Below are 24,381 nucleotides of genomic sequence, written 5' to 3'. Positions count from 1 at the left end.
GAAATGTTCTTGCGCCGCCAACTGTTATATAATATGAAGGAAGTACTGGATGAAATAACTGCAGACAAAACTATCAGCCCGAATGCATATTTTCTCAAATGTTTGCGAATAAAACTCCAGAGCTGATGATGGCGCAATGCCGAAAGCTTCTCAAAAAGTTTGTTTTATTTCGAATCCGGAATTTACTTTTAGATAGAATGAGAGTGAGGTTAATTTTCTTACTAAATGCCTTTAACGTTTCAACGGTTGAATAAGGTGAGAGGATTGAGGAAGCTTGTATCGGATTTTCTTCTGCTTGTCGGTAGTTTAGGTTGAAGTTAATTTCGCGAGCTGTCCATAATCATTCAAGAGGGAAAATTCAGCTGCACATCGTTCGGGTAAAAAAAAAATACCAAACATTCTCAAAAAGAATAAGCGGAACGGTTTCGTCTATCAAAGACTTCTTCAGCGCTTTTTCAAAAACGTATAAGAAAACTAGCACAGTGACAATCGTTTGAAATAAAATTGGATTCAGTAAGAACTAAGAACTTCATTGTCCGAAAACCGCTGACAGTTGATAGCTCAATGACATTTAGAGCCATGCATAAGGAGGCGTAAAAACACTCTCCTCATCTCGTTCTATTACGGGAGGACCATGTCATGGCGTGAGAAAGGTGTTCTCAAAATAAATGACACTGTTTGAGTGAATAAATAATCCGCGCCCCCTTGGGCTATTGGCGGACCCTACCACCTGATCGGATGGTGCAGCCGTTTCGCCTTCCACCTGAGATCTCGGAAAGTTACCGACCGATTTTGAACATTCAAAGAGCGTTCCATAGCCCCAAGGGAACTACCTTGTTACCAGGTTTGGTTGACCTAGGTGCAACCCATGACGTCACAAGTCAGGTCAAAGGTTGCATTTTTTCACCGATTTAGTCTAAGGAATGCGTTACAGTCAGTTAACACATCAAATACGACTGCTCCGGTTGTTTTTCAATAGAAAAACACAATTCTAACGAATAGTGTTTGTCTTTTCAAACAACCTGCGGTTAAAAGGCATGTTATCGAAAAACATCGATGGAGCGTTGGTTGTCTAATACATATGTTGCCTAAAGAGGTTGCCACAGGGGTCATTGGAACCAGTTTAGATTACATTCTGGTGGAGGTCAGGTCAAGGTCAGGTCAAAGAAGATCAAATTTCGAAGTTGATATTTTGCATAAAAGGGGTATCTATTCGATGCAGCTCATCATAGGAAATCCAACGGTGGTCTTTGACTTGCTCTGTGTGTTCTGTGACGGCTAAAAATTGAATTTGAAAATGTTACGTCATAAATTTTAAAAAGTTTTTTTTTGCCATAACTGCTAAAAATAGAGTTATCGAGTTTAAGTTTGGCATATCTAGAGCAGATAGTTCTGTAACATATATTTCAGTTTTAATTTTGAAAGTTGTTGGCATTTTCTGAGTGTTATACTTCTATATAGTTTTGACGGTCAAAATCAATTGTTGTTTGGAAATAAGAGTAAGCAGTTTGGTAGCGCTGTTTATTTTACATCTTTTTGATCTTAAATATTTTTCGTTATCTTCAAAACTGTAAGCGTGACAGCTCTTCCCGCTAAACCTTTTATTGGGTCGAAAATGACAGAACATGACATCCCTCTGGCGTCATTTGTGACTAACCTTTCATAAGAGATCTGGAAAAATTTGGTCACAAGTGTAAAAATGATGCCTGGAGGGGTCTTGAAAGTTTGGTGGCGACATTTGATATACTTTAGGAGATATCGACTGAAAAGGAGAGAGGGGGGCGTTTCGCGCCGCCCTCCCCCCTCAACGGGGCTTTCAGTTGCTGCTCTCACAGAACTCTTGGTTAGGCATATTACAACGCAGTGAAATTGCAAGTGGCAATATAAGCTTCCTGCCAGCGCCGGACCAGAGTTTGAACATGCAGGCTGAATTTTAACATTTAACTTTTGAATTTTTAAACCGTTGAGCTTTTTAGAAGTTGTATGAACTGTTCAGCTCCTTTTTTTGGTCCATCACAGCGGGCTTGTATGCCATTTGTCAACCAAAATCGAATTAAAAACTTTGTATTTGGTCTGGCTACCTCGCCAACTTCTTAACTGGATCGTTTTGAGTAGCTTTTGATTGGGCACTGCCCACGTTGTCTGTCTAGCTTTTCGTGTCATAGACACTGTCTATGACACGAGAAGAGGCTGCTGACATCGTTTGTCGCGGTTGGATAATACCAATCCACGTCCCAGTGGCTGCTCGATGATCGATCGCACTTTCCCCGGCCCACCTCTCCCACCAGGCTAGACTTTGCCCGGCACGGCCGTCGCCTCAGTGCCTCGGGCGGTGACCCGTTCAAAGGGGCTCACAATTCGTATGGTGCCGTGGCTCTCAAACCAATACAGAACAGTGAAACGTAAAGGCTCACTTTCCATATAAGGCGAACGGCTGATTCTGGCGCCGAGGCTTCAGTCATGCTAAGGCGCCCAATCACAGCGCCGCATTTCAGTTAGTGTCGGGCGCAAAAGCTACTATGCTCCGCCCCTCCATCACGTGACCCTGCCCTCACGTGGCCTCAGTCACGTGGTGTTTCCACTTCTTGGCGCATGGCGGCGCTAGTCTCGCAGGGGCGGTGGTAGCTTGCTCCCCCGCCGTCTGGGGGTGATGGGTAGCAACTGCTGGTGACTGTACGTCGGGCAGTAATGGGCAGTAATCGCCACGCCATGTGTGGATCGCCCATGATCGTAAATACAATACAATACAATACGTCTCGAATGCCTTCAACCAGAGCGGGAACCTTTCGATGCTCCCCGAGAACACGCCTGGTTCGATGAGCGGGAGGTGGCTCTGCTTGTTCTGGTCCTTCAGGACGCTCACCAAGCTGGAGAGAACGTCGGCCGCAGTCGAAGGGCTCGGATCGTTGGATGTCTCAGACTCCTTGCACGCCTTTGCTTGCTCGGGCACAGCTATCTTGCTTGAGGCTTCTCGTTTTTCAAGCTTGCTCTTCGGTACGGGGAAGCTCTGATGCACGCATCGCGTCTTCTTCTTCTTTGCTCCTCTGGATGGGAATCCCGGGTGCGTACATTCCTTCCTCCTCTTCAAACTTCAGTAGAGCCCTTGCTTCGCCTTCAGGATCTCACGCTCAGTGTCCAGCTCCAGTTCCTGCATCTTCCACTGCAGCTCTTGTTTCTGACGCTCCATTTGCAGTCGCTTCTTTGCGGCAGCTGCTCTGGCTTCTAGCTCCGCTCTTCTCTGGGCGTCTTCAAGTCGCAGAAGGCTGATCTTCGATCGGACAGAATACCTTGATGATGCGACTGATGGCTGAACTTCTTGTGTCTTGTGAGTAGGCTCCAGTTTCTTTTCCATCTCGGCCTTCATTGTGTTGAGTTCAGGCATCACATCTTGGTGTCTTGACAGGTGTTGCTGCAAATCAACTTCAGAGAGAAGACCTTGCAGCTCACTGGAAGTCTGAACCAGATCGATGTATGTTCTCTTCCACTGGATGTATGCTTCTTTGAGCGTCTCATTCTCCTCTTCACCTGCCACTTCCAGCCTCTTGATGATATCGACACCCTTCTTCAACTCCTTCAGATCCTTCTGGTACTTCTTTTGCTTGATGTCGATCTGGAACTGTCTCCCTTCTTCAGTCAGCGTTACTTGTCTTCCACGTTGTGAGGTGAGACCTGGAAGTCCACGCGCTTCACTGATGCTGTCTCCCTCCATGTTCGGTTCCTTGTTGGTTGACTCGTTAATGGGGGACAGCTACAGCTCTAACTACTGAGGTAATTGAGGAAAAAATAATAATGAGAAGCATAATTCTGACTCTGCGGGTCACGGTTAGTTTGTTAGTAGTATGGTCATTGGTCACTGACGGAAGGAAGAGTTTTTACTGATGCGGCCTCCGCCACCACCGTCAATCAAACTCAAACTACTGGATGCATTGGGATAGGGCACATGTATTAGGATCCAGTAATGTGGGGTAATGACAGCCCAGTAAACATGCCGACGTCGGCCCGACGTCGGCCGACGTCGGGGTGACGTCGGCAACTCGGCATCAGCATGCCGACGTCGGCCCGACGTCGGTCCAACCTCGGCACGACGTCGGCTGGATGTCGGATATGCCCGCATGTTCCGACGTCCAGCCGAGGTCCAGCCGACGTCGGGCCGACGTCGGACCGAGATCAATTGCTGAGGTCCAGCCGACGTGGGGCCGACGTCGGGGCGACGTCGGACCGACATCGGCCGCTGCTTTGACCGTTAAAATAATATAAAATACATGTTTCATGTTTCATAAAGAGCTTCTGTATTCAAAATATCCTCAGGAAACTCAAATCTTCCTCCACGCCGCAACCCCCTGATCCGGACTGGACGGGAAACTTTATCCCATTTGGGATTGCCCGTAAGCCGAGCTCGCCCGTAGCCGGGTGCGGTGAGTGCTTGGGGGCTGCTCGGCCTATCCTTTGGTCAGGCTCAGCCCCGGCAACTCACCAGGGCCGGGCCCAGTTCATATAGAAAGGCCAGTCGGCAAGTGTCACTTTGCCAAAGTGCCACTTATCAAAGGGACACTTTGGGAAACGTTGGTGCAGGTGTGTAAGAGTGGCTATATGAATCCATTGTGGGGTCGCCCTTTCCAATAAGTGTCACGTAACAGCAATGCGACCAGGGACTCTATATGAACTGGACCCAGGGTGCTCGCCAAGAAGACCAATGTCTCCATCCTATGATCCTTCCGGCTCTGAAATGGTCTTGTCAGACCGAAAGGACATAAGCCAACAAAACAAACCAAATTCGTTAGCTGGCTGCGTGGTGTAGTGGTTAGCGCACTAACCTCGCATTCGAATGACACGGGGTTCGAATCCCATCGCCGGCTGATGCTTTTGGCGTGTTGTCCCAGTAAACATGCCGACGTCGGCGACTGGGGGGCTCGAATCCCGCCGCCGGTTGATATTTTTGGCGCGCTGTCCCAATAAACATGCCGACGTCGGCCCCGTCGGTCCAACGACAAACGATCTCGTCAACCTCGGCAAACGATCTCGGCCCGACGTCGGTTCGACGTCGGCTGGACTTCGGCTGGACGTTGGAACATGCGGGCATATCCGACGTCCAGCCGATGTCGGGCCGAGGTTGACCCGACGCTGGGCCGACGTCGGGCCGAGCCTCGGCCCGACGTCGGGCCGACGTCGGCATGTTTACTGGGAGAGAACCTTGGGTTGGTAACACCACGGTCACCGTAAAAACCTGTCAATCACACATTGAGAAAATGGGTTAAAATAATGCTCTCTCAGCAATAAAGCGCACACATTCACACTCACATACACACTTCGCGTTAAATGTGACACATGAAAATGTGGCGAACGTTCAGTCGAAACTTTGGTAAACGCATGATAAATAATCGAAACCAGTACGCTTGTACTTTGTAACAGAATTATAGCGCGAAAAAAATTATTAACACATGGTGAAGCCAAATCGCGACGAACGATACAACGGAAATGACTAGAGAAAAATAGAAACGTACTCTTTCCAGGTACCTCGAGTGACAACAGTGTGCTGTCTTCACAGTCACTCCTTCCAGTCGCTCAATGCGCAACAAAGAAACAAACAAATAGCCGCCCAGCTCAATTAGCACTCATTCAATGGCTGGCGAACCTGCAAATGAGGAGAAACCAAAGTCAGATACAACTGCTACGCAGTTACAGTGACCCAAGAAGGTAGGTCAAAGGGCAACGTTTATATTCCCATAGACCATAGTGGGCAAAAGGGGCACGTAGCCAAAAATTGTCTTATCGTGGCCTTGGGACCTGTTGTTTGAAATTTTCATGTTTTCAGGGTAAGTGTAAAGATGATAGGTATAGGAATGAAGAGTTATAACAAAAATGAAGACGGAAACTTGAATGGCGGAGGGAGCAATTGCAAGTTCTACCACCTCCAGGCTGACAACGAGTCACAACGGTAGTTATCCGTTGCGTCTTGTAGCGGAATATACCTATGCCGTTTTCCGCTAGGCTCATAGCTCAGTTAGGGGTGAAACTTAAACTTTGGGCAAAACAGCGGGGTTCCACCCACCCACAGCCCACTCCTCGGCCGGAGAGGCGGGTGAAAGGTTATGTGAAAACTGTAGATCCGGCGGGGCCAATGATGAATTTAGTTTTTTGCATACCAACATACCTTTAAACCCGCCTTTAACCAGTTAAACCTTCACCAAAACCAGAGATGCTCGTAAATTCGTAATGAATAGGTAATATGCATTACAATGGGCGTCACTTTCCAAAATTTATAGGTAGGGCTCTAATGGTTAGTTTTAGGAATCCAAAGCCATTCTTACAATGAAGCACCATAGGGTCAATGATGAACTTCTGATGAACTTCGTAGGGCTCGGCCTCGCCACTCATGTGCATTACGGATTTGCTTTTTTAATCTGCCAATGACGTAATATGACGCAGCTGCGGCTTGGCAAGAGTTATTGACCAAAAGCTGCATAAATCTCTATACCAGGCCCATGTCGTCCCCTATCTCTCTGCGTGTCCACTAACACGAATGACGTCACGCATGTGGGCGGAGCTATGGGCGGAGCCTAACGCACGCGGCAGTCCAAGCCGCCATATTTGAATTTATATTTTAATAGAATCTTGCCGATATTTTGGGTGAAGTCAATTTATATGGATAGCTTGGTGACAGTTTAGCTATACGAATAATAATTTATTATGGATGTGCGTATATTCAGCTTGGAATTGCAATTAAAGTTCCGCACCGCATAGATTCGAACTCGGGACCTTTGGAATACTGCGCGGGCACGCTAACCACTACACTACCGCGACCGCGCGGCGGCCGGCGGCAGGGAAGCTGCGGAGACATGGGGGGACATTTTACGCTTTTGTGAAAAAAGCAAAAGATTTAGCGAAAAACACGTAATAGATGCCTTGCAGAAAATTGTCTGCTCTTTCAGATAAGATACTTAAGTTTGATATATCTTGTGCAGACTTTATTCTACAATGCTTCGAAAATCGCTCATTTACATGGGGATTGAACGGGGCTTCGAGACTTGACTCCAAATGACGTCACGAGCTGACGTCACGAAAAGGTAGAATCGCCGGACGACCCTACCTGGTATATAGGGCCTTGCTCTATACCTTGATTTGGCGATAGGATAATGGTTGTGTTGCGTTTCGCTTTTAGCGCATAGCGTTTTTTTTCGCTAGCTTTGGCCTTAATGTTACATATTTATACATTTTGGTGGTCTGCAACAGATCTAGATCATTTTGAGAATGTCAAACTGCAGCCAGATCTTTGACTACATTATCTGTCCCGTCCCTTTGCGCCAAAAATGTCACGCTTGCATTGTATTTGGGATTTCAACTAATTTCAATGACAATTTTTAAGTAAAAATATTGAGAGCTTACCCAGCTTATCTTAACCCTATAAGTGGCAGGGGGGGGGTTGTTTTTATCCACCCCTCAGGTTTTTCGGTAATATCTCCGAAACCGCTGAAGCTACGATGCTGAAATTTTCTGACTTTTCCTAAAACTAAATCAGTCGGGGAAACTGTGGTCAAATCTTCCATTTTTAGAAAGCCTTCCATTTTTGGAAGGATTTTCTATATATGGGTACGCACCTTCCAAAAATGGGTACGCTGACGACGTCATCGTACCCAAATATAGAAAATGTTGCGCATATGTTGGAACTTACCGATTTCCGCCGAACATGAGGCAAATGCGACTATCGCCCCTGGTCGCTTTCTATTCGCCATAGTGAAGTGTCCATAATCTAGCGTGGATGCCTAAATCCTAGCGTGGATGTATTTTAGGTAATTTTTCAAAGTAATGAGTCGTGGAAAATTGACAAAAATTTACCGACAAACGATGGTTTTATAAGACTTTATCAAACATTTTGTAAGCAAAAAGCATCAAAAACGAAAAGTAAATATCCTTAAAAGTACTTTAGTGACGGGCCATGCTTGTTCGATACCGCCGACTTTATTTACAGTGCGGAATTGTCTGGACAGAGTGCGGCGGTTTCGGGAGTGTAGTGGCGAGTAAAACTTGTATTTGTTGCCGTTTTCTGCATTTATTAGCATATTGTGTGGTTGATTTCAATTTTTTAAGGCTTTTGCCAAACATTTGGGTGGAGGTCTCGTCATTTTTCAATGTTTTTTCCGGAATATGGGACGAATTAAATAGGCGTTGCTGCGCCGTTTTTCGTGTTACTTTCTATCGAAGGAGCATGAATCTTCAATTTATATGAGGAATAGTAAGTTTAATTTAAACCATTTTTTGTCAGGGCTATAGCTGTGTTCCTCCTGGTTGGTTATTGACCAGCTGTTTTCTCTTCTGAATTTCTATGTGTCCTCTAGAAGTAGAAAAAGAGAGCAGTGCGCCAGGACACCATGCTATTATATCACTATGTACATTGACATAGCATGCCTGTATTACCAACACTAGCACTGCTGCTTCTCCTTATATCAATGATCATAAATGGCAAAATCAACTATTAATGTTACACATTTAAAAAGGCCGTAACTTAAATCAAAGAATGTGAATCACAGTTGGGAACACTGAGATTAGACCTTCCAATTTTGGAAGCCTTCCATTTTTGGAAAATGCATACCCATTTATGGAAGGTCCTTCCAAAAATGGAAGGCTTCCAAAAATAGAAGATTTGACCACAGTTTCCCCCACTGAAATTGGGCACATTCCCTGAAAATTTCAAGTTCATAACTTTACCAGGGGCGGCTCCAGAGCACTGGGAATTGGGGGGTCCTATTCGTGAAGCGAGTCATTTGGGCGAAGATCACGATGCTGCACCAGTTTTACGAACAGTGAATGAAAGGTATCATGTGATAACATATACAGTTATTGTGCATCCTCTTTTGACACGTTTTTGCTATAATAGGCGGATCCAGGCGTCCAAAAAGGGGGGTTATGTTTTACCTCCCAACATAGGTGCCCTGACACCGCCTATGCATGACCAATACAATTGTAGTCGTTCCCTCATAAGAAAATTGTAACATAACAAGACCATTACCACCATTTTTAGAAACAGTACCAACAAAAACCTTATTTACTATATTTTTTGTGTACCCCCAATCTCAATGATCTGTATCCGCCTATGATTTTTGAAAATGCATATTTTTGGGATCCATGTGAATTCCTGGTTCATTCTCTATCGATCGGCAAAAGTTGCGTTAAGATTGGTTCAGAAACCTGGCCGTGATAAACAGTCTAAAATGTATCTGCAATTTGCCCGTTTTTACCCCCCTCTGCCCCCCCTATTGACATTTTTAAATTTTTATTTTTTAGAAATGTAGATCACGTTGAGCGAAATCGAATGCCGTTTGAATTTTGAAAATCGGCCCGTTAGATCTTGAGATATCAAGGGGGGGTCGTAAACAGCCCCCCTGCCACTAATAGGGGGTAGCCAGGAGCCTGCCACTAATAGGGTTAACACCTGATGTGACCTTTTTAATGCCCAACTTATGCCTATTGCCCACCTCTGGTATTTACTGTTGAGGTGGTCACTAGGGCCTTGGGTGGTCAAAGATTACTTCTTACGTTTTAAGTATTGTTGAAAGTAAGTCCCTTTTCTGAGTTCAGGCATTTTTATGAGGCTTTGATCCCTTTCCCAAACATGATTTTTAAGGCCCTTAAAGGGACCCTCCCACCTTCAAAAAAGTTAATGAATTGGCATGAAAGTGATGTCGCTCGGTTCAGAAAGAGCAAAAACGAATATCTACCAAAGTTCATCGAAAAATATTCACCGGTTTTCAAGATATTAGACTTTTACTTTTGTTTACTTTTTGGGATCTCCGCTGTTCCTAGCGACTTTATTTGAAAGTGCGGCATTTGTTGCGTGCAAAGCAGCATATACCACAGCATGCTACAAAACGTTTTAGTCAAACATTTAACGGACGTTCGAAAGCCTGATGACGTCATCAGATTCCCGTAATGGTTAAGAGATAGGGACCACGCTGGTCCCACCCTGCAAGTAAAGGGAAGAAATTACTTGAACACCATAAAGCTGCGGGGGTTGCGACCACGATAAATGGTGGTTTCTGAGCCTGGCCGCAAACTTGGCTATCTCAACTCAAAACTAATGTTAAGGTGGGAGGGTCCCTTTAAGATCTTGTGACTTACTAGTCTTAGGATGATAAAGATATGCCTTTGCGAGTTGCGACTAACAGACTACCTCTCCAATAATTACCTATGTTGACTATGGTGTAGTGAGCTGGCACTATCAAATCTGATTGCTTACTGACTGCAAATCTGGCCACAAATCACAGCCCATTAAGCCACTAGGTATTATTAAGTTGGGCGCAAAATGACCTTGCAGTTGGTGCGCCCCTAACCCCCAGGCCCCAACATACAAACAATAAGCCACTAGGTACCTATTTCAATTTGAATGCAGGATCAGGACTGTATATTTGCTTGAACAAAATATCCAATGTCCAACAATGTGACTGAATAACTGGACTGGATATTCTCCAGGATCAAACCTGCAACCAACTACCAAGCATGTGCCTTGCTTCTATCTGACTTTTTGTAATTAGCTAGGTAGTTTGTATGTCTACCTTAGTTTATTGTCGCTGAAAAAGTTGCTGGAATGTTTCCTTTTCATATGAATTCAGCAGTATTTTTTCTAAGCATTGTGGATGGCTGTGGTCTCCTGACCTGACAGTGTTCTGAATTGGATTTTAGCTGTTACCAATGAAGAAAAATACTAGGATGAGAAAAACTGAAGTGAATAGCTATTGTAATTTGTATATTCCCAAAACAATGTAACATCATTTTTAATGCCAATTGATAAAGAAGGAGTTCATGTCAGGATCTTGGCAGAATCTGGACTGAAAGGAAAGGATGTTGATGCATCAGCTGTCAAGCCATGTGCTACCTGCCTGTTCAAATGCTGAAACATTTTATCATGGATGAAATAATGTCACTTTTTCTGATTTTGGGGATGGAAATATTTCCTATTGCGTGATTTTCTACCCAAAACTATTTTTAGAAAAAAATGGAGCACTCCTTTCCTAAGTAGGCACGGTATATCTATATGGGTCTGTTACTGTTAAACACTGCCAAGGCCAGTTACATTAAACACACACTGTAATGATTGCTTGCTGGTTTCAAAGATATATGTGCAATTTTAAGTTGTTAAGCTTTGAGGTATTTGAGAGTACCCACTGATTCTGTCTATTTTCAGATAAACCATGGCCACTGTATTGATGTACTGTGTAGAGTAGTCTTTGCCATGGCACATATGATTCAGGGCTGAATATCATATCAATTACTAAAAACATGGAAGACAGGGAAAATATCATATTGCACATAATTGTGGTTGGTTTCCACCACAAAAAGGGATACCAGGTAAGAAACTGTATTAGCATTGCTGTTTTTTCACTGTATGCTGCAAAAAAAAAGTTTCATCAACTGGCATTGTGTATTGTCATGGATGCACTCATCTGCTTGCATTTGTAAGTCTGGTCTAAGTAATCCTTTGATTGTAACTGCCTTCATATTGTGTGGGCTATATGTAATAAGACAGGGCTAAGTGCAAAGATGCAAAAATGCACCATGCTTGGTCTATGTCCCTTTGTAATGCAGGTGTAATTTCATGTTACCTATCCAACATTTGCACCAGAAAGCTGTATGTGTAAGACTGAAATTGTCCAGCCTGGCCAATTAAAACAGTGGTGAATGGGTCTTTTTGACACTGATATGTATATTTGTCCAGTAATAAGGGTAATGAGCACTTACGTTGATTTGCTACACATAATACTACTACTAAAGGGACCACCAGGCACCAGAGCCATGCATCCAGCTGCAGCTGATGGGTAGGCTACCTCACCCTCCCCTGTCTCACACATCATAGACTTGCCAACCCCTGCAATGGATGTTCAGGTTACCCCCCCCCCCCCCCACGGACCCTGATATGATGCCTTCATCTGTAATACCCAGATGGAATTCACCCACCCACAGTGGCCGACGGGTGACCGCTCTCCCAGGTCTGACACCTCCCACCTGTCCCACCAGGTGGAGTTCATCCACCCACAGTGGCCGACGGGTTACCGCTCTCCCAGGTCTGACACCTCCCACCTGTCCCACCAGGTGGAGTTCACCCACCCGCAGTGGCCGACGGGTTACCGCTCTCCCAGGTCTGACACCTCCCACCTGTCCCACCAGGTGGAGTTCACCCACCCGCAGTGGCCGACGGGTTACCGCTCTCCCAGGTCTGACACCTCCCACCTGTCCCACCAGGTGGAGTTCACCCACCCGCAGTGGCCGACGGGTTACCGCTCTCCCAGGTCTGACACCTCCCACCTGTCCCACCAGGTGGAGTTCACCCACCCGCAGTGGCCGACGGGTTACCGCTCTCCCAAGTCCCAGGTCTGACACCTCCCACCTGTCCCACCCAGGTGAAGTTAACCCACCCGCAGTGGCCGACGGGCTACCGCTCTCCCAGGTCTGACACCTCCCACCTGTCCCACCCAGGTTGAGTTCACCCACCCGCAGTGGCCGACGGGTTACCGCTCTCCCAGGTCTGACACCTCCCACCTGTCCCACCAGGTGGGGTTCACCCACCCTCAGTGGCCGACGGGTTACCGCTCTCCCAGGTCTGACACCTCCCACCTGTCCCACCAGGTGGAGTTCACCCACCCGCAGTGGCCGACGGGTTACCGCTCTCCCAAGTCCCAGGTCTGACACCTCCCACCTGTCCCACCCAGGTGAAGTTAACCCACCCGCAGTGGCCGACGGGCTACCGCTCTCCCAGGTCTGACACCTTCCACCTGTCCCACCCAGGTGGAGTTCACCCACCCGCAGTGGCCGACGGGTTACCGCTCTCCCAGGTCTGACACCTCCCACCTGTCCCACCCACCCGCAGTGGCCGACGGGTTACCGCTCTCCCAGGTCTGACACCTCCCACCTGTCCCACCAGGTGGAGTTTACCCACCCGCAGTGGCCGACGGGTTACCGCTCTCCCAGGTCTGACACCTCCCACCTGTCCCACCCAGGTGGAGTTTACCCACCCACAGTGGCCGACGGGTTACCGCTCTCCCAGGTCTGACACCTCCCACCTGTCCCACCCAGGTGGAGTTTACCCACCCACAGTGGCCGACGGGTTACCGCTCTCCCAAGTCCCAGGTCTGACACCTCCCACCTGTCCCACCAGGTGGAGTTTACCCACCCGCAGTGGCCGACGGGCTACCGCTCTCCCAGGTCTGACACCTCCCACCTGTCCCACCAGGTGGAGTTCACCCACCCACAGTGGCCGACGGGTTACCGCTCTCCCAGGTCTGACACCTCCCACCTGTCCCACCAGGTGGAGTTCACCCACCCGCAGTGGCCGACGGGCTACCGCTCTCCCAGGTCTGACACCTCCCACCTGTCCCACCAGGTGGAGTTCACCCACCCGCAGTGGCCGACGGGTTACCGCTCTCCCAGGTCTGACACCTCCCACCTGTCCCACCAGGTGGAGTTCACCCACCCACAGTGGCCGACGGGTTACCGCTCTCCCAGGTCTGACACCTCCCACCTGTCCCACCAGGTGAAGTTAACCCACCCGCAGTGGCCGACGGGTTACCGCTCTCCCAGGTCTGACACCTCCCACCAACCCACCAGGTGGAGTTCACCCACCCGCAGTGGCCGACGGGTTACCGCTCTCCCAGGTCTGACACCTCCCACCTGTCCCACCAGGTGGAGTTCACCCACCCGCAGTGGCCGACGGGTTACCGCTCTCCCAGGTCTGACACCTCCCACCTGTCCCACCAGGTGGAGTTCACCCACCCGCAGTGGCCGACGGGTTACCGCTCTCCCAGGTCTGACACCTTCCACCTGTCCCACCCAGGTGGAGTTCACCCACCCGCAGTGGCCGACGGGCTACCGCTCTCCCAGGTCTGACACCTCCCACCTGTCCCACCAGGTGGAGTTCACCCACCCGCAGTGGCCGACGGGTTACCGCTCTCCCAGGTCTGACACCTCCCACCTGTCCCACCCAGGTGGAGTTCACCCACCCGCAGTGGCCGACGGGTTACCGCTCTCCCAGGTCTGACACCTCCCACCTGTCCCACCAGGTGGAGTTTACCCACCCGCAGTGGCCGACGGGTTACCGCTCTCCCAGGTCTGACACCTCCCACCTGTCCCACCAGGTGGAGTTTACCCACCCGCAGTGGCCGACGGGTTACCGCTCTCCCAGGTCTGACGCCTCCCACCTGTCCCACCAGGTGGAGTTCACCCACCCACAGTGGCCGACGGGTGATGAGTGCCCGGCTGAGTGGGGTCACCTGCCCAGCATTGCCATGCCGGACGGCTCACACAACTACCACCAGGAGACGGTGTACTTCCACCTGCCGCCGCTAGATGGCAGTGACACCGTCTACGGCGTCTCCTGCTACCGGCAGATCGACGCAGATGTAAGTGTTGGGACCGGCGGACAGTCCTCTGTGACTGGGAAGGGGCGGAATGTCTTGCGTTCATAGCTTTAGTGCTTGCTTTGATATCGCCCAAGAGCTGCAATTTGCATGTAGGGAAAATGAAGTCCTTTGAGAGCAAAATGTGACTGCTCAGGCCGGGGACGATGTGGCTGGAACTGCACTCAGTGCAGGGAATAGTTTGTCAATGACTGATGTTGGTGGGATTAGTGATTTGGCAGGGTCCGTTTGATAAGCTCACGAGTTGCGAGCCGAATGCTCTCAGTTGAGAGTTGAATGAACGTTGTGACTTGATTTAACAATTTTGAGCTACAACGCTGGTGTTAAGAGTGTGAATTAACAGGGACTCCCTTTTCCAGAGGGTTGTCAATCGGACAGAGGACATCACGCGGAAATCGGTGCAGAAGTCTGTGATCGCGCTGAGCCGCCTGCCACTATTCGGTCAGATTCAGGTGGGTCCCGCGTCCTCAATCTCTTCTTCAAAACTCCTCAAACCAGGGATGCGGAGCCGTGAAAATTTCAGACGGCTCCGGCTCCGACTCCGGAGAAAAAAAAAATCGGCTCCAGCTCCGGCTCCGGGTGAAATGTCATGGCGGCTCCGGCTTCGGCTCCGAGTAAAATGGTTCGGCTCCGGCGGCTCCCGCTCCGGTTCCGACTCAGTACATTGCCTATGCGCAGGGATGCGGAGCTGTGGAAGTTTCAGACAGCTCCGGCTCCGGCTTCGGAAAAAATCGGCTCCGGCTCCGGGTGAATTGTATTATTGTCATGGGGGCTCCGGCTCCGGGCAAAATGTGCCGGCCCCGGCGGCTGCGGCTCCAGCTCCGGCTCTGCACCCCTGCCTCAAACTCTTGATAGGCATGGTCCGGTTCTCCCACAGGGGAGCAATGCCGCTTGAACCCTATTGGCCGTAGTGTCTAACGGTGGCGGCCATATTGCGCAGACCAAGAAACGGCTGCCGCCTGTGTTGAGGAATAGGGAATTCGGGACCTCGATTTACGTTTGCGGCCGCCGCATCCGTTACGTTCAAGTTACGTAGATACGGAACCCGGCATCTTACGCAGAATTGAGTGGGGAACACGATCGTATCTTCAGAATTCCTCAAATTTACTCGCCGGACCTACATTTGCCCCGGCCGAGGGGGTTGATTGAACCCACCTCGCTAATGCGCCGCTAATTAAACTAGAATCAAGCGGTAAATTGGTCGTTTGCGACAAAGGATAATGCAGAGTGACTGGTAGGAACCCACTGTAAAGGTCCCGGGTCAACCGGTGACCTCTGAGGTCAGGTCAAGTGATCTAAGGCACGGGTTCGGTTTTTGGTAAATAACTTCGCCAAAAATGGCCGTAGAGCCGCGATTTTGGCATCATCGTGTTCAGCTAGCTCAGGCGCATCGAGTGATATACTTTTTGTTCGGGTCAGGTCAACTTAGGGTGTTGACCTCAGGTCAAGGTCAGGTCAGCACCCCCAGGTCACGAAGCTGGTCGAAAGAGGTCATGTCGCATATTATTCGATTCGGCAGGTCTTCCTGTGTCCATTGGTGGCTTTCCCGACTCGCTAGCTCAATTTGATCGGGAGTTATTGAAGAAAAACTGTGACCCTTGTGACGTCACATATGACGTCACGCAAGGGCAACAATGCAAATATGAAGCATAGAACCTTGCAAGGAGTGCATGAAATCATGATTTTATATGCTTGACTCGGCGCCAAAATAGCAATTTTCATATTTCCCCATTGACTAATAAGGGCTTAACGTATTAGTTCCTTGTATCTGAGAAGTTTTTAGGATTTCATCTTATTCTCCACTCAATTCTGCGTAAGATGCCGGGTTCCGTGTCCACATAGCTTGAACGTAACGGATGCAGCGACCGCAAACGTAAATCGAGGTCCCGAATTCCCAATTCCCCAACACAGGCGGCGGCCGCTTCCTGGTCTGCGCAACATGGCGGCACCGTTGGACACCATCTGGCGGCCGATGCGCATTCCACATTATAGAGTTCAGTGGGTTCTCCTGAAACAATCACGGGCCACGGGCACTGTAGACTGGAAACCGTGACAGGGAAATTTACCGTAGGTCACGGAAATGGAATAGCCGACTCGTGATTATCACTATAGTCTTCGTGACCGATTAATGTCTGCGGCAGCTGGTACCTGGCGCGGCTGACGAACCGTTTTGCAGGGTTAGATTGCACATGTTCTTTGGAGATAAAACTCACTTCGCCATGCTCTCCATGAGTTCCCTAATGATTGTAGTTGTCAGTTTTGATCTGAACTCGGGTGTTGAAGTCGATGTGCCGTTTTAGTCTTTTGGTGGCCGGTACTCTGATATAGCCATTCTTTCCAGGTGAAACTGGAGCTGATCACCAGCGCCTATTTCGAGACGGGCGACTTCAGTCAGGTGGATGTGCTGAAGAAGGCCTACACCAACATGAACCAGTGCCTCTCGGAGGAGATGCTCGGCACGCCGCAGGTGTTCGTAGGTGAGCTGGTGTTGGGGCTGCACAAGAGCTGGTGAATGGTGATAGCCCGTGGGTGCTCCGTAAAGTGGGTTCAATATGTTTCACGATTGCATTCACATACAATCTTCTGGTATGCAATCGTCGGCTGGAGTTATTATCGGGATATGAATATCTTTCGTAATGACTGGTGATACAGTTTAGCTAGTTGCCTTGCACTGTGCATAGCCAACGACGTTCCGCTGTTTTTTTTTCCTCTTGAGAAAATGTCTTAGCTGATTGAAGCTGAGCACTTACTGACCAACCAGTTTGCATGGTGGAGATAGTGATTAATGAGTGTTGGGTTGGGAGTGTTTCCTAAATCGACGTCTTAAGTTGACTGTCCGCCCGCTCCCCTCTGTGCTCACCGTCAGGTCTGAGCGTGCGCGACCTGGTGCTGATGTTCCGACACAAGCTGCTAGTGCTGTTCAAGCTGGCGCTGCTGGAGCGGCGCGTCCTCCTGCAGCACTCGCCGGTCAGCGAGCTGTGCTCGGCCGTACTGGCGCTGACCTCTCTGTTCCCCGGTATGGTACAGCACGGCCTGAGCCGCGCCGCACTGCAGCCGCGGCCCCCCAGCCGCCGCACCTCGGCCGTCCGGTCCCCGAGCAGAGAGGACCCGCCGGCCGCCGCCTCTGCCCCCGCCGCGGCCGACAGCGGGCTGCGGCGCGCCTCCGACGCCGACCTGGTCACCGGTAACAGCACCTTCTACCGCAGTGAGGCCGCCGCCCCGGCCGCCGGCGGCACCCAGCCCCCGCTGCACCGCAGCCACAGCGACGGCGCGGGCACGGCGGCCGGCGGGGCGCGCGCCGGCCGACCGGAGGCGCAGCGAGCCAGCGTGTTCTATGACACGGCCGAGGCGCAGGAGGCGGAGGAGGCGGCGGCGCGCTCCAGCACGTTCTACCTGGGCTCGGAGGGGGCCGCCGAGCCCGCGCAGACGGAGCAGGAGCAGGAGCAGCCCAGTGTGGACGCCCGCGTGGAGCGGCTCCTGGCGGCGGCGCAGAGCGTGGACGACGTCCAGTGCGGCATGCCCATCAGGAGGTTCAGGAAGGTGGGTGCAGTGAGGAAGTATACTGGGACCTGCTGGGGCTGGATATTTGTCTTTCATGGGTGCGCTGTTAGCGAGGAACATGGTGCTACCGTGTACTGACACATTGCAAGCAAAACTTGCATCCAAGTCTGTAAAATCATTTGTGTTACTACCTGCATTTTTATTATCACACTCGCTGTTGTTTTTGTCTCCTAGAATCCGTGGCCAATGCCGCGATCACAATCTCGGCCGATCACTCTCTATCCCTTTCGTTTCGGCCTGCAGTAATAGGCCTAGAATAACCATCTGCTGTTAGTGAGATTCGTTTATCCGGTCTTCATAACTGTGATTTCTTTTCTTGGCAAATGACCATTGCTACCAGGTTTATGTCTTGTTGATGGATTCTGCCACAGTCTGCCCTTTACAATGGAAGCCTATGTCTTTCCCGCCCGTCGAAACGCGCCGAATTGATTGACCCTTACTATCGGCGTTTTCTGTTGCAGGGCCACCTGTGCCACCCGTACCTCTGTCTGTCGGACATCCACCTGCTCACAGTCTGCTCACCTGTCTGTTTCAGGGTCACCTGTGCCACCCGTACCTCTGTCTGTCGGACATCCACCTTCTCACGGACGACGAGGTGCTCACCTTTCTGGCCGGCGCCACCAACGTTCTATACAGCCACAAACGACATCTGGTCGACGCTTACGTTACGGTTAGTGAGGGAGGCTGGCATAAAATGAAGGGAAATTGGAATGAGGCTGATGAACGTATGATTGAATAATGCCGAGTAGTGGAATGCGTTTTAGAACACAGCTGTTGTTATTGTGCTGTCAATGGCTAACTTGACTGGATAAGGTCACGTTCAACTTACTCGGTCTTGCCATATTTTTTAATTGTGCCCTTTTCTTTCGCTGGTCCGCAGATGACGCCTATCTGACCACAGTCCTCCCTGCCCCGCAGATGGCGCCCTGCTCAGTAGAGCTCAGCGTGCCACTCCGTCGTCAACTGGCGCTCTCTACGGAGGACCTGCGACTGGCCGACCTCATAGTGCGAGCTGTCACGGAGCCGGGCCCCGCCGGTGGCTCCGACAGCCCCACCGGCGCGCCGGCGGCCCCCGGGCAGCCGCCGCGCGGCTCTGACGCCTGGCTGAGAGCCGTGTTCCGCCTCTACCTGTACATGCTGCTGAGGACGTCGCTGCTACCCGGTGAGCAAGGTGGCGACGACCAAGGGATGGGATGGGGCTGAGCGATGTGCTGACCGGGAGTTGACTTGAAAACTCGTATCGGACTGGGCTTGACGTTATTTGGCGATAATGCTTTTTACGTGCTTGGTTGTCTGCCTACGTCACCGTAGTGGAGAGGTTCGTTGATTATTTTTTGCTGATTCTTTAGTCTCTGGGTAATTATTTGTGACTTGACACAATAACGGGATGGAGGTTTGGTGAGTACAGTTGACATAAACCATAAGAAGCCTGGTTGGTTGGGCCTCGATGATGCAACGTCCGCCCCCATTGTTCAATGTGGTCCGATTGACTTGTCAAACTGTGTCCAGCATCCCACTCTGTCTTTGTCACAGAACATTTCATTGTTTAAACTCTCCACCCACTGAGTGTAGCAACCCACTCTACTCGGCAGCGTAACGCCCATCTGCCTCCGGTTGACCTACCTTCCCTCCTTCCCTCTACAGACGGCAGCGCGGAGCACACGCTCTACAACAGCTGGTATATGGCGGCGCTAAAGGAGACGCCCAGCTACGTCCAGTGGGCCGACGGTCAGCACCTGGGGGTGCTCGAACTCAACCCGGGCCACCCGTGCTCGGGTCAACTCAGTATGGCCGACATGCGACTGAGGATATCACAGTGAGGACCGGGGTTAGATCAGACTGGGAGGGGGGGGGGGTGATGGGCCACCCGTGCTCGGGCCAGCTCAGTTATATGGCCGATATGCGATTGAGGATATCACAGTGAGGACCGGGTCGGGCCGGGTCGGTACGAACTGGCAGTGGGGTGGGGTGTGTGACGGGCCACGACTCTGAATATCACAGTGAGTGGTAGGGCGGACCGGGGTCAGACCACTGATAGCAGGGGGGGAGAGTGTATTCGTCACGTATTTGTCTGAAATATTTCGTTGCCCAAAGAGGGCGACGAAGTCGTCAAAATGTATGTGATTGTGTCCAATTTTTGCGATGTATCCACATTGTTCAGGTTGTATGTGATACGCTGATGAAAGACGGAAGAAAGCGTCGGGTCAGACTTTGTTTTATAAGCTTTTTGGTCCAAGCTTTTGATATAAACCTTTTGTTCATGTACAAACTTTCATTCCCTTACAGTTGCATCCAGTAATGGTTATATCATCGCTTCGACAGTCTCCGTTTGACGTTCGCTACGCCATGCTTTGCAATGCATTTATCAATAACCTGACAATCCGCCTTTTCTCCCTCACAGGACATTCCAGAGCTCTGAGCGGGGCCGCCGAGTCTCCCAGGTGGCCGTCATGACCGGACGCGCCGTCGGTACGTAAAACAACGCATACACACACTCAAACGCCCAGTGTTGTGTTTAAGGCGGTAGGGTTGTTCAGTGTGAGTTAGTTCCTGTGTCGAGTATACATCCTAGTGGGCCTTGTAGTGTGCTTTGGCCCAGGCAAGTTTGTGTTATTGACTGTGGACATCCTGATGGGCTCAGCAAAATAACTAACTATGGTGCGACGATGGCCTCTGAAGTCCGGTCACCCTAAATCACAAATCACAACTTTGACTAATGGCATATTGATGCAAGAGATCGTTTACGAAAGGTCCGGATATAAGTTTAGGGGGGGGGGGGAATGTCAAGGTAAATCCCCGGGACCCCGTAACCGCCTGAGGGGGCTCACCTGTGGCGAAGGATTCGCTTTACACTCTCATTACCCAGTGTCCGGCCTCGGCAGAAGCTCATCCTTAGAGACCATTCATTGCTTGTTTTATTGGTCGTTAAGATGTCGCCACCGTCTCCCTCGGGGGCTCTTACTGGCCGAACCCGGGCCCGTTTCCGGGACGGACTCCGAATTGGGTCCTGAGGCGGGGATTGGTCCCTGTCACTGGGGATGAGTGTCCCTGCCGGCGCTCTGCTCACGTCTCCAAAGGTCGTGCTGAAACATTTGAATGGTTTGCCTCTGTTTGGGACTTTTCCTGGGAGACTTCCTTTATGCGAGAACCGTCCTATTAGCCATACCCATTGTAAATCTGACCAGCCTGTGGTCGTGCATGGTTAGCCGATTGGGGACTTTTCGTTAGGACTCAATCGCAATGCGAATCAAAATCAGAGTTATTGCCGATGTTGTAAGCAACACACACTTATCGGAAGTCTGAGATTCTCTGTTCTCGTCTGACTGGAGATCCGAGTGTGGATGTTTGTGTTCACTAGGCTGTTAAATGTGTATTTGTGTGTCGGTATGTAACGTGTGCTTTTGTGAGGGAGAGCGAATTCTAAAGACCGTAAGTCCATCCTGACTGTTGAGACCGGGGCTGTAACTCCCTGTCCAAACGCCGTGTATTCAGCTCCATTGTCGGTCCCAGAATGGCCCTTTGTTCGTCTGTGGCGTCAGAGTACGAGGGGTGACGTGCTAATTTAGTGGCTCTGTGTACCGTCTGATCCGACTGTTTGTTTGGCGCTGGGACCACGGAACGCTGCACGGTGTCAAGAGGGATTGGTGTGATAGGCTCCCGGATGGTTCGCGGAATAATTCTGATAATTAGAATGGTGTATTACATCCTTGCCTCAGCAGTGTGGCGACTGTAGATCGTAGTAGTAGTAGTGCGCCGTAGTGCGACGTTCACACTATTGTGTGTACGCTGGGTGGCGGTGTTGACAAACCCACCAACACTGGGGATAACACTCCGTGGGTGGACCAGCCTGCGCCGTCGTTTCCCTGCACTGACCCGTGTGCGTCCTCCCACAGGCGGCGCTCTGACGGTGGCGCGTGGCGCTCTCACCAGCTGGTGGAGCTCACTGGCCACCCCGGAGGAGACTGCGCCGCCCGCCGAGCCCGCTGAGGATGCCGCTGCAGCTGCCGAGACCGTCCCCGGTCAGTCCGCGGCCCCCGCCGCCACAGACCCTGCCGCCAGTGAGACCCGGCCGGCCCGGCCCAGGTTCGAGGCCCAGCCGGGAGAGGCGGTAGCGGCGGCGTCCTGTCCATGATCGATGGGACACTGTCCACTGGGAAGGTCAGGGAGAGTGGGATGTGTCCCCGTCTCTCTGGGAGCGTGTCGTCCCTCAGGTCAGTCTTGAGAGATGCAACTCCATCGCTGGACTGAGCGCATCAGGTGTCTCCTGAAGGCCTGTGTCATACTAGCGTCGGGGCTGGGATGTAAAGGTCGGCCAGTACTTAGAGCCGCACCAGGACTGTCGGAGGTAGGTATTGTATGAGACAGCGGGGGTAACCGTAAGACCGGCAGTTGACAGGCCAGATATAAAGACTGAGTGAGCTGACCGGCCACCGCTCCTCACGGACGACGTGATATTCCATCTCGGGTGGACTCCAAGTTCACCCTATCAGTATTCCTGGTCACTAAACTGGCGTGGAGGAGCACAGTTATTGCGAGTCTTGTGTCACCGCCCCTGCCAATTCCCAGCCTTGTTAACATTGACGACTTTTTTGGAGAGTCTCGGTCGATCTGGACGTTTGATCATTCAGTTTTCATTTTTTCACGCTTGTGGTTGATGCTTGGTCTGGGCTGGCTGGGGTGCATGGATATTGACATTTGGTGTAAGCTTGTCGCCGAGAGTTCGACTCTTGTACGGATATGCAGTCACGTATTTAACATGTGCGATGAATATGGCATTATGGAAGCGTTGTAACCCGAGTCAGCCGAGTGGTGTAACTCGACCTTTACTTATTGCGGCTGCCGCCAGTTGGTGTATTGGTGCTCGTCTAACGCAGGAACTGCTGCAATTCTCTGATAGTCATCGCCGCGATACAAGAACCTATGGGCAGTGAACTAGGAAACTCTCAGTCAACACCCCGAACTGCTTGGTATCGAGCGTTTTCGGCTCCCGACGCGGCATTCTTGGGAGAGTAGACAACGAATCCTGGCTAACTTGTTTCCGTGTATTCAGTCGTCATCGACGCCCCGTGGATCTCAGGCACGCTACTGATTGGGTTGGGCCGCTAGGGCCCTGCCGTCTCCTGCCAGCTCCCATGTGTTTGCACAAATATGTATGTGTGACTACGGGCAACACACTGCGGCCGATTGTGATATTTTGTTAACCGCGTATAGCTACGTCCAGTGATGCATTATGTGTTTATCGTCGTCGGCATTATGTGTTTATCGTCATCGTTGTGCTTATTCATTTCTCTGCTGTGAGCATATCGTCGACCAAGACGTGCGAAGTCGTCGGCCATTAGTCGTCAGGATTGTATGAGGGGGGAGGGGAGGTGTCGCCCCCAATCGGTGTGCGCGGTACCACTGGCCAGGAGGGCGCACCGGACAGTGTATTGGACTGCGCGTGGTGTGTTTACTCCCATAATATATGTGCCAGTGTCGAGTTGATCGTTCTGTGTAAAATGAGGTGTGGTGGGAGACCAGAAGTCACACGAATTGGGATGGTTCGGGTAGTGCTCAGACTTCAGAGCTTCCACTTCCGAGCTCGATTGACAAAGGTGCCGAGCTGTCACCATAGAGCTGCCGGAAAATGACTGGAAAGGTACGGATTCTGAGGGATCTCAAAGAGCTACCGGTTCATGATCGAACAAATACGGTTGCCGAGCGGATGACGGTAGACCCACATCCCCTTGCCTGAACGGGTGGATTTTAAGTTAAAACTTACCGGCCACTTCCTTCTTGCGCCGATTGCCTTATGAGCGTCCTTATTGTCACAATGGACACGTCCAGTGGCGCCGCTGAGAGACCGGCCACGTGGAACCTGAAGGGACGATCGTCACCAAGTCCAGGCTGCCTCGTCAGCCCCCACTGCCCGGCATCCTGTCTTGATCCGGTGCGGTGCACTCGGCCGCACAAAGTCGGCTTGGCGGCGGGTGACGGCTCGGCGGACGGCGGGCGGAGCTGGGATCCTCCGCGGCGGTTATTGCCCCATGACTGGCTGATCCCGTGCGGGGGTTAGGGAGAGGTATGTATGTAAGGCTCAGACGACCGGTATTCGGTAACCGGCGGTAGCCGACCGGTGTCAGGTTTCACGGAAGTGGCGGTGCCTGGTGTTTGGTGCTACACTCTGTCCAATGTCTTTAACTTTTTCTCTCGTTTCATGGCCCTAAAACGGTCTCAATAGACCGGAATTCTAGCCACGTATTACCCAACAAAACCAAAACAGATATCAATGTCGGATCGACTATCATCACCTAAACCAGTTAATCATGAACACGATGACACTACAATGAGGGGCGATGGCTATATAATATGTCCGGATATTTAAATTTTGTTTCAATAAGCTTAGTCTAATTTAGGTTTCAATCTAAATGCATTGCCA

The 24,381-nt window shown here is 50.7% G+C and overlaps 1 protein-coding gene across 2 annotated transcripts; it reads left to right on the top strand.

Moving 5' to 3' along the window:
• Positions 1-7,105: 7,105 nt before the first annotated feature.
• Positions 7,106-23,447, top strand: LOC122375533 (late secretory pathway protein AVL9 homolog). Of its 2 annotated transcripts, none has more exons than XM_043354987.1 (11): positions 7,106-7,136; positions 11,177-11,340; positions 14,196-14,384; positions 14,762-14,854; positions 16,744-16,879; positions 17,269-17,942; positions 18,499-18,633; positions 18,882-19,125; positions 19,608-19,779; positions 20,365-20,432; positions 21,857-23,447. In XM_043354987.1, exons 2-11 carry the CDS (start codon positions 11,272-11,274, stop codon positions 22,093-22,095), a joined length of 2,019 nt encoding a protein of 672 aa, XP_043210922.1. In that variant the 5' UTR covers positions 7,106-7,136; positions 11,177-11,271; the 3' UTR covers positions 22,096-23,447. The 2 variants fall into 2 exon arrangements, with proteins under 2 accessions (XP_043210922.1, XP_043210921.1); XM_043354986.1 differs by having other exon boundaries at positions 7,130-7,167.
• The last annotated feature ends 934 nt before the right edge of the window (positions 23,448-24,381 follow it).

The sequence above is a fragment of the Amphibalanus amphitrite genome, unplaced genomic scaffold, assembly GCF_019059575.1.
Source record: "Amphibalanus amphitrite isolate SeventyFive unplaced genomic scaffold, NRLGWU_Aamphi_draft 001864F_arrow, whole genome shotgun sequence".
NCBI lineage: Eukaryota > Metazoa > Arthropoda > Thecostraca > Balanomorpha > Balanidae > Amphibalanus > Amphibalanus amphitrite.
This window is presented reverse-complemented; position numbering and strand designations above follow the sequence as displayed.